General features: G+C 37.8%; 2 protein-coding genes across 5 annotated transcripts in view; one reads left to right on the top strand and one right to left on the bottom strand.

The window, feature by feature from the left end:
• The first annotated feature begins 264 nt into the window (after positions 1-264).
• On the top strand, positions 265-2,644 carry PMCH (pro-melanin concentrating hormone). Its single transcript, XM_061638866.1, has 3 exons — positions 265-534; positions 2,019-2,223; positions 2,495-2,644. The coding sequence occupies exons 1-3, from the start codon at positions 265-267 to the stop codon at positions 2,542-2,544; spliced, it is 525 nt and encodes a 174-aa protein (XP_061494850.1). The 3' UTR covers positions 2,545-2,644.
• The window catches only part of PARPBP (PARP1 binding protein), a 53,309-nt gene continuing 45,080 nt past the window's right edge, over positions 2,315-10,543 (bottom strand). For all 4 annotated transcript variants that reach the window (XM_061638862.1, XM_061638864.1, XM_061638865.1 and 1 more), the window contains 2 exons: positions 5,323-5,485; positions 2,315-3,194 (listed from right to left, as the gene is read on the bottom strand). In XM_061638862.1, coding sequence (XP_061494846.1) covers positions 2,857-3,194; positions 5,323-5,485 — 501 coding nt within the window. In that variant the 3' untranslated portion in view covers positions 2,315-2,856. The remainder of the gene's footprint in view (positions 3,195-5,322; positions 5,486-10,543) is intronic.

The raw sequence follows: 10,543 nt of genomic DNA, 5'->3' as shown, positions 1-10,543 counted from the left end.
TGATATAGTGTCCTGTGATGTTTAATACATGATAATCCAAAGTATTTCAAGATTATATTGACATAATCACCTATGTTTTAAAATAAAAGAAATGTAATAGTATACAAAGGTCACCCTCTTAACTAATGGCCATCTGAAGAATGCGTAAGCTGCTGAAGTGGTTTCTATTCACTCTGGAAGCTATATAAAGCTAGTGTTTGGTCACAGAAAAAGCTGTTTTCAAAGACATCTCTTTCAAATAATATTTGAACTTGATTCTCTTCCATGCAGACATTAAAGCATCTGAAAATGTGTATCTCATCCTATGCATTAATATTAATTTTCTCTCTCTTTTCTCAAGGTTTCTTACTTTCTGTTTCAAAGTCTATGCGAAAAGCAGAAGACGATATGCTGCTAAGTACATTCAGTCTTGGAAACGTAATACAGAATGGTGGCAAAGTTGAGATGTCACGGCCTGCGTCTTCTCTTGAGCATTATAAAATAGAGGACAACAGTTTTCTGAATGAAGAGGAAGATGGAGCCCCAAAGTTCATTGTGAGTTACTTTTTGTTAGCTATCAAAGTTCTTAAATATATTATAAGTTAAATTATCCAAAACAGTATAATCAATCACAAACTTGAATTCCTGAATAAGAACTGTAATTCATAATTGAAATAAATATAAACATCTCTTACTCAGTTATAATACAACTTCTTCCAAGTTCTATTTCCAAGTTTATTCCTATTAACATTACTTAAAACCAGATTGTTTTAAATAGATAAAAAAGCAGAATAAGAAATATTATACATTCTTCCCTGTTTTTCTCTATTTTTAACTTTTCTAATTAATTCAGCAATTAATTTCCCAGTTCTGTATTGCTGGGTCTTCTTCCTTTTTTCAATTGTGAGCAATTAGGACTTTAGCTTTCAAAGAATATATTCCACGACTCCAATTTAATTCCTTAAAACATAAGTAAAAATTACAATACAATCTGCTGGAATCTTTACTAGTGTTACATCCTCAATTTTTCTTAATATTAACTTCCAAAATTTCTGTATTACTGGTTAATACCAACATATGTTTTATGATATTTAGAACTCCAGCATTCAGCTTCCTTCTCCAACCCCATTCTTTTTATTCATTTATGTAAAAGAATTTATAAACTGCCTACCATTCAAAAATACCATGGCAGTGTCCAAAATTATAGCTAAAAACAAGATGCAAAGCTGAAACAATATGAATACATTAAATCCATCTTTAAAACCATAATTCTTTTAGTCCATCATGGGTCAGATGCCATCCAACCATAACTTAAAAAAAATTAAATTCCAATAAATTAATATTGGAGATTTTCTTGTTCTGTTTCCATATGGATTACTGCATTTTATCTGGTACATCCTTCTGCTTTTCAGCTATCATGTTAACACAAACAGGTGCATAGTTGTTTTAAAGAGGCAACAGACTTGTGGCAAAATATTAAAATGGATTATTTTAATTATGTCAATGTGTAGTTTAATTCTGAGATGAGACTTGAAGTGACTATCCATTCCAAATTCAGGCAAACACCATATTTTGACTTTTTGTGCAGTGCAGTTCTATTCTTGCCTACTTAGAAGTAGCTACATTGGATTCAAAGGGGTTTACTTCCAGGGAAGTGAGTATAGGCTTGCAGCCCAAAGTGCATTTGAAAAAAGATTAGCATAGTATCTCAGAAAAATGATTACCAACCCAACATTCCACATTTTAAGTCTTGCTGTGCCTTTGGGGTGGGGGCAGGGAGAGTTTCAGAATTGCAGATAACTACTGAGTTCCAAAGACATCCATGTACTTCCATGCACCAGGGCTTCACTGGCTCACTTCTGATTTTCTGTTCAGAAGCAGCCTCCAAAGAGCTTTTTTTTTTTTAAGAAGCTGCAATCTGACAGTCACTCCATGTTTTGAGAGAATAGCTCACGAAGTGAGGTTCTGGTCACAACACTTTGCTTTCTGGCCATTAATATGGTTTCTTCTTTAACATCTACATTCTCTTTGAAATACAGAATACAAGTCCTAAGCGACTCCCTCCCCCTCATGGAAAACCCATGAACCTAGATATTAAGCAGCTTCCTTATTTTGCACTGGAGGGACCTATGACTTTTCCAGCTGATGCTGAATTTCAAACCATTCAGTCAGTTCAAGAAAGAAGAGAATCTGGAGATGATGAGAACTCAGCTAAGTTACCTATTGGAAGAAGAGATTTTGACAGTAAGTGTAAATTTCAGGTTATTTCAATGAAGTAATAGCACTGGATTTTTTCAGTGTATTAAGGTAATGAGACAAATACTTAGGCTGCAGCTGTTTCTAAAAAAACGTTTATTAGACAAATTGACCCAAATATTTTAAGATGGATAATGTTAGTGAAGGTATGCAACACACCACTGAGGATGAAGTTAAACCCAATTAATACAAATATCATTCATACCTGTTCACTATTTATCTGGAAAAAAATAAATATTTCTTGTGTGTTTTTCTTCAGTGCTCAGGTGCATGCTCGGAAGAGTCTACCGACCTTGTTGGCAAGTCTAAAAACTGTTGAAAGTACGTCATTTGGAAGAGAAAAACCCATTTTTTTGTCAATTCAATGAAGTAGTAGTTGTATAAGTATTGCTTTGTGTTTGTATAAATCCTAAATATTTGTATGTCAAAATACCACATGATCAAACAAATGTAAAGATTATAGCGCATTATTAAAACTAGGAATTATGCAAAGCTTGTTGATCCATTTGTCCAAATACTGCATACATATCAATTTACTAATATTCATCATTACAAGGAAAAAGGTATTACTGTGTTTCAAAAGAGCCAATGATGTTTGCATAAGCATTACAATAAGAACATTTATAACCTAAAGAACTGTGTTAGCTTTGCTTGACCAGCAATCAGTTTATTTTTGGCTACAATCTTGTTGCATTTTCCAGCTCTTTTTATTTTGCTGTCCAAACTATTCTGGCATTTCACAGTAGTCTTTAGTCTCTTACTGTGTATATGTTGAAGTGATTCATTTTTGTTAGTGCATATGACATTTTCACTAGTCCTGTCCACCTGCTTCTTCTTTGAGCTCTTGTTTCTTGGCTGGCAACTTGATTTCCCTGTTTCTTTACTTTTACTTCCATTCTGATGAATATTTCCAGAATTAGTTGCAAGTGCAGCACTTTCAAGTTGTAAATGAAGGCATTCTGTTGGTTAAGTGAATACAACATTTTTGTAAGAAAAAATCATGTATTTTTTAATATTTTTTTCTGGTATGCTCGTCACTTAAATCCACATAATTAACGCAATCCAATTAACAGAGCCAGTCTACTAAAAACCGGCCATAATATAGGATTGTAGCCATTATTCTGAAGCAACATTTCAGCAATCTCTATAGGAAATGGACACATAGAGGCCAGAAAACAGGAGAAAGTTCATCTTTAAGAAGTAAAATATATACAGCATAATGCAACTCTTTGTAGATGTAAGTAAGAGAATTAAATTAACCATTTGCCCTATATTCCTATTTGAAAATTTTTGTATTCATCCATTTGGTATGCCAATACACAGAGGCCTAAAGAAGTATATGCAATTTAAACTTATTTTTAAGAACATTTAGAGCCTCAGTTTTGACAGAGGTCAATTCACACAAGATATTTTGTTTTATATTTAAGAAATCCCTGGATTCAGACATACATCTGGGTGGATAAATGTAAAAGGCGCATCTGGTGACCACAGATACAGTAGCAATTCCTAAGAACATATTGCACTTATCCTAGCTCCTGTAATCACAGGAACTGCTGCAAACTGTATCATTGACTTCCAAGTTCAGGCATCAGATGGCCCTTAATAAATATATACCGAGTGATATTTCAGCTACTTGCTTGTAGAAACAAGCACAGAAGAAACATGGTCATAAAACAGCAATCAACACTCACAAGAAATGCTATTTTCAACATCAGTGGTACCTAAGAGGTTTTGAATGCCTGGATGGTTCATGGCCTAAATTAATATAAAGGGTTTTTGTATTAAATTATTGGGGAAATCAAGCAGTGCGATCTCCCAAGGATCTGTACTGGCATCAGTACTATTTAACTAGTTTATAAATTGTCAAGTCAGGAATGATCAGGCCAAGTTTGTGGATGACACCAAATTATTCAGGATAGTGAAACACCAAGTGGATTGTGAAGAGGTCCAAAAGGCATTGCTGCGAGCTATGTAAATGGGCAATAAAAGGGCAAATGAGATTTGACTTAAATATGTGTGCACTTTTACACATAAAGTGATGCACATTGGGACAAAACATCCTAACCATGTATACATTGATACTGGGATTGTGGTGGGTTGCTTGATGAAACTCAGGTTGTGTGGTGGCAGGGAAAAGGCAAATTCCATGGCAGTGATTATTAGGAAAGGGTTTGAAAAATAAAACTGCTAATATCCTTTCTATAAGTCAATGTTGTAGCCACATTTGAAATACTGTGTACAACTTTGGTCATCTTATCTTAAGAAGACGATCTCAGAGATGGAAAAGGTGCAGAAAGGGGCATCCAAACAATCAAGTATATTGAGCACTTTATAAAGAATGGTTAAAGCATTTGGGGATTTTTTAGCTTAGAAAAGGGTTATAAAATTAGGAATAGTGTAGAAAAAGTGAAAGATAACTTTTCCTTTCTCTCAAAATACTAAAGCTCTGGGTCAAGCAAAGAAATTTGCAATTAATTCAGAACAAAAGAAAGTCCTCTCGGTAGCTCATAATTTATGGGATTTGCTGCCAGTACTGATAGTCACTGGCTTAGGTGTTTTAAAAGAGAATTCATGAAGCTCATTGTGGTGAATGGAGATCTGGTTTCAAATCCTTACTCCACCACAAACTCTGGGTGACTTTGGGACAATCACTGTATATTCTCACACCAACTATGGTGAGGTTAAGAAATAAGGAAGACAAGAAGTGCAAGATTTTAAAAATATAAAATGGGCAAAATAAAATAGGTCTATTAAAAGTTCCCTGATGGCTAAGTAGAAACTGAATACCAGTTGCTGAGAGACAAACAGCTGGGGGGGGAGGGTTACTGCCTTCATGCCCTGCTTGTGGACTTCCTAGGAGCACCTATTGGCCACTGTGGGAAACAGATGATGGGCTAGATAAGTCTTTGGTGTGATTCAATGGGATTCTTATTTTTTATAGAAAGTAATTTTTGATGTGATTAAAACAGTTAATTTGATAACATACAAATCCATCCAGCTCATCAGAAAAATACAACTACTTATTGAAAAAGGAAGGAGAAGGAATGGTAAAGAGGTCTTATGTAGCATTGTTGCCAATTCATTTACCTGCAGTTGATTCATTTTCAGGGTCCAGATGTGCCTTTTCTGTTGGGGCTGGGTGTATGCATGTTGGGGCCTGAATTACCCTCAAGTACTGATCCTTTGCCACAGTCATTTGGTCATCTTTATAGGTGCAAGCAAACTGAGACCTAATTAAAGGCTGCTTCAGCTAAATGGAAAGACAGAGGATCAATGAGATGCAGGTTACTAGGCATGTTGTTTTTATCCCACTGTGGCAGCAGAGTTTTTTATTCATTTGCTTGGAAGTTTAACTATATAGCCAAGAATTAATGTATAATGAACAATTCTTATTTCATATAAACTAATTCTCAAAAAATGCTGCCACCCTAACATTGACTTTAGAAAGCTGTACAAGCTCCTTTTCTTTAGTCCCCTAACCTCATTAAAAAAAATTAAGTCCATACAAGTGCATTACATAACTAAGATCACTTGTTATGGTAGCAATTCTAAAAAAATTAACCTTTGAGATTAAAATTTGGAATTAAGTTTCATCACAAAACAAAACTTTGAAGCCTACTAACTGTCTAAAATATTAGACAATACTTTTCTATCAACTTCCTCCCCCTCAATATATATGTTATTCCAAGTTCTTCAAAGCCACAATAATGCAGCTCAAATGATTTCAAAAAAATATTCAGGGGTTATGTATCTAATGAAATTTGTTTAGTATACAAAATGGAAGATACTCAGATTGGTTCAGCTCCGATTTTTAGGATTCAGCAGCACATCAGGTCGATAAGGTGATTGCAGAAACCAACCCAGTGAAATGCCCTCACAATGCCATCAAATAAGGAGGATAGAGAAACGTTTTTGGTATCTGAGTTTTAAGTCTTTTACACCAGTTTGGAACTGGAACCTAAAACAGATGGATGGACTGTCTCCAACTGTCATACTCAGAAGAGACCCACTGAAATTACTTACTTTGGTCACTTTACAAACCTGTAAAGTGTCCTGATTTGACAATTACCATTAATAATATTTTAGTTCAAGTACGGATAACTACATCAGGTACGATACTACAGAAAATGAAGCTGTAAGGGTTTGCAAATATGTTTCGTGACCATCTGGCACATTTCGCTGTTTCTGCAAATATTATACAGCCATAAGAATGGCTGTATACTATAGCCAGCGTGGATTTTTCACATTCCGCAATGTTAAATTGAAAACACCCCCCATGCCGTTCTGATGCTTCCCATAAGTTCATTTCAAAACAAAACCTTACAAAACTTATAGTCCTGAACTCAGAAACGCTTGCTTAACAACCCTCTCAATTTTCATGGTGATAAACAAAATAGTCAGAAAGAATCGAGAGTTCAAAGTCTAAAGAGAGAGAAAAACAACCCAGACATCTTTTGGAATTTTTTCTCTCAGAGTTCTCATAATCTGCTGAAATTCATTAAAAATCAGCCATGTTCACAGAGGACCTGTAATCCTGTTACTGACCTTGCTCCATACTCTGACCTTCATCTTCTGCAGTTTAAAAGTTAAAAAAATGCCTGGCTGATTTTTAATTAACTTAATAAATTTTGCATTGAACTGAATGATGTCAGGCACGCTCAGTAAGAACCAACTGTCAGTGTTCTAAAAGGCAGATTCACAGCTGCTTGGTTTGGCTAATCAGGGGGCTACACCCACAAGAGACTTTAATTTCACGTGAGACAGTCATGGCTTCCCTCAGAGAATCCTGGGAAGTGTAGTTTGTGAAGGGGGCTGAGAGGAGACTCGTATTCCCCTGAGAGAGCTCCAGTGGCCAGAGTGGTTTAACAGTCAGCTGTTTTGAATGAAGCTCTGTGAGGGGTACAGGGCATCTCCAAGCAACTCTCAGCACCCTTCACTAACTACACTTCCCAGGATTCTTTGAGAGAAGCCACGACTGTCCAAAATGAAATAAAGGCCTGGTGTGGATGTGGCCAGGGATAGATTTGGTTTAAATTTGGGTGGGAGGCTACATGTGCCTGCTGTAGAATAAAAAGGTGGGGGAAATTCTGAAAAGTAATGATACTGTTCACAATGTTTTCCTTTTGGAAAGGAAAGGGGCTTCCCTTCTGCCCAGTGCTCACCCACCCAATATCCTCCCCTCCCCCTCCCCCTCCCTCCCCCAGGTCAGTGTTGGACTAGGACCTGGGAGACCAGGGTTCAAATCCCCACACAGCCATGAAGCTCACTGGGTGACCTTGGGCCAGTCACTGCCTCTCAGCCTCAGAGAAAGGCAATAGTAAAACCACCTCTGAATACAGTTTACCATGAAAACCCTATTCATAGGGTCGCCATAAGTCGGGATCGACTTGAAGGCAGTCCATTTCCATTTTCAAACATGATTGCACAGAAATAAATCCCACTGAACTCAAAAAGTATGCAACTGACCAAACCCACCCTCCCTTCTCCTCCCTCCTATCCCCTCCCCTTTCCCTCCCCTCCCCCTCCAATCCCATCCTTCCCCCTCCCCTCCCCCTCCCCCTGGTCAGTTTTACCTATCTTAAGCATGTTCACACAGGAGTAAATATAATTGAACTCAATAAGCATCAGAGCTTGGAAGATTACTTTTAAAAAGTAATAAATTACAGTTACAGTTGCATGGCCCCCAAAAAGTAGTAATTACAGTTACGATTGCAATTGCTCTGAAAGTAACTGATTACTTTACTTTTACTCAAAAGTAATTGCTACAATTACATTTTAGTTACTTTTTTTCAAAAAAAATGCCTACAAGGTGCTGGCCTTGGCTGCTGCACATCTAAGTAGCCTAAAACAACATTAAAAATAAGCACACACATACAGAGGGTAGTAGAATAATCTTTTTTTATCCATAAGATTCACAGAATGGCATAACAGAATCTCACATCCCCTCACCCCACCCCCAGCAATGATGATACCCCAACACACATATTTTTTGTATATATATGCCTCCAGCTCTTTTCTCCTTCCACTCCTGTCAATTTTTAAACAATTGTTTTCTCCACGTCGTCTCGCTCTCCGCCTCCTCCCTCGTTGCCTCCTAAGCACCCATAGAGCATGAAGGAAGAACAACACTGCACAGAAGCCCAATTTGAAGCACATGATTTTTGTTCACAAATCAGAGGAGCAGAAGACTTCCCCTGCTCCCCCTCAAGTAACGCACAAAAGTAATGCTGGAAACATTACAATTACTCCTCAAAAGTAATGAAGTTACTACTCGTTCTATTACCAGCAAAATGTAATGAAGTTACCCACTCGTAATTTATTACTTTTTTGAGTAACAAGTAATTCGTTACTTGTAACTAGTTGCTTCCAAGCTCTGATAAGCATGCAAATTATCAAACCTGCCCTCCCCTGCCCCTTCCTTTGCCCCTCTCCCTCCAATCCCCTCCTTCCTCCTCCCCTTCCTTCCACTCCCCTCTTCCCTACGTTTCTCCTTCCCTCTCCTCAACCCTCCCCCTGCTCCTCCCCCCATGGTCAGTTTTACCTATCCTAACCATGATTACATAGGAGTAAATCCAATTCAACTCAATATGCATGCAAATGATCAGACCTGGCTTTCCCTTTCTTCCCCTCTCCTCTCCTTCCTTCTTCCTTGCTCATTCCAGCCTCCCTCCCTCCCCCCGTCAGTTTTACCTATCCTAAGCATGATTGCATAGGAGTAAATCCCATTGAACTCAATAAACATGCAAATGATCAAACCTGTCCTTCTCCCTTCCCCTCCTTTCTGCTCCCACCCCCTTCTCCCCTCCACCATTCCTCCCCTCCCTCCCCATCCCGTGGTCAGTTTCACCTATCCTAAGCATGATTGCAGGGGAGTAAATCCCACTGAACTCAATCAACATGCAAATGATCAAACCTGTTCTCCTCCCCCCTTCCCTTACTTCCTGCTGCCATCCCCCTCCTCCCCTCCCTCCTCCTCCTCCCCTCCCCATCCCCTGTGGTCAGTTTCACCTACCCTAAGCATGATTGCAGGGGAGTAAATCCCGCTGAACTTAATCAGCATGCAAATGATAAATCCATTCTCAGCAAACTTGGACAGGATCCCATTTCTTACCTCCCAGATTAAAAAGCAGAGAAATTCACTAACTGGCAAAAAACATTTGAGGTTTAAGAACGTACCTATAGCCAACAGATTTTTTTTATCAAACTTTAAAAAGTAGGGAAATTGGGCAGCTATAGTGAATGCACCAGGGAGCAGGAGACCTGACCTCCTCTCTGAGATATTGTACTGCCCTACAAAATTGTCAAAATGCAAACACAATTTGGGTTGCTTTTTCACAGTCCAATCCACTTCCTGTGTAGCTTGGAAGAATTTGGTAACGTACCTCTGAGCATATGGTGAGTGGTGGCAACACCTGCAATCAGCCCAGATAACAGAAATAAGACATGTGCTGTGCTGATCTTGTTTTAGCAGGGAGGAAACAACAATATTAAGACAGCTGATATAGTCCAGATAGTCACTTTAAATAAGTCTGATTTACTTTGCAATTTTAGTGAAGTTTCCTATAGGAAATCATGTTCTTTTGCTTCTGTTTCTGTGAATATGGGAACACTTTGCAAAATTTACACTAAAAAACTCCGAAAATAATTGTGGAATAATGGCACTGACTATTCTGCAGAATAGTCTCCAGTGGACACCAGGAGTGTCTCAGTTTGCACAAGATAAAAGAGTGGGAGGTGAAATATATTCTAGCAAAATTCTAGGTGTGCTCTGTGTTTTTAATTGACCATGCCCACCTTGCCTTAAATGAAGTGGTTTAAACATAGCAGGCTGAAAACATGCATCTTGGGCAGACTAAGTTTGTTTTTTCCAACAGCTAGAGTCGTTCCTCAAGTAGCAACATATTGTAATCAGTCTGATTTTACATCAAACTGCAGTTTCAGATTCAACGGTTAATGCACCCAAAATAGAAAGAGAACATAACCTCCAATTTGAAAGACAAAAGACTGTCTCCGCCATCATATGACATTGACCAATAAAAAGGCTTTGAAATTAATAAAAATAAATTTGACAGATTTCTAGGATGAATAATGAGATAAATAAAATTTTCTAGATTAGATTCTCTGTAGAAACAATAGTAACGCAGGAAAGAAGCAAAGTAAGAAGAGCACCAACAAACATACAAAAATGTAATTCTCTATCTTTGGAGATGGCAGATATTGCCACCACTCACCATATGCTCAGAGGCACATATTATGAAATTCTTCCAAGCTACACAGGTGATGCTTGTTTGATGTAATATGTCCTGCC

The sequence above is a fragment of the Rhineura floridana genome, chromosome 8, assembly GCF_030035675.1.
Source record: "Rhineura floridana isolate rRhiFlo1 chromosome 8, rRhiFlo1.hap2, whole genome shotgun sequence".
Lineage (NCBI taxonomy): Eukaryota > Metazoa > Chordata > Lepidosauria > Squamata > Rhineuridae > Rhineura > Rhineura floridana.
This window is presented reverse-complemented; position numbering and strand designations above follow the sequence as displayed.

Bases quoted from the DNA above. Each gene is read 5' to 3' on its own strand.
- PMCH (XM_061638866.1), top strand. From the start codon at position 265: ATGCAGACATTAAAGCATCTGAAAATGTGTATCTCATCCTATGCATTA. The intron at 535-2,018 runs GTGAGTTACTTT...TTTGAAATACAG, and splicing joins ATGGAGCCCCAAAGTTCATT to AATACAAGTCCTAAGCGACT. The intron at 2,224-2,494 runs GTAAGTGTAAAT...GTTTTTCTTCAG, and splicing joins TGGAAGAAGAGATTTTGACA to TGCTCAGGTGCATGCTCGGA.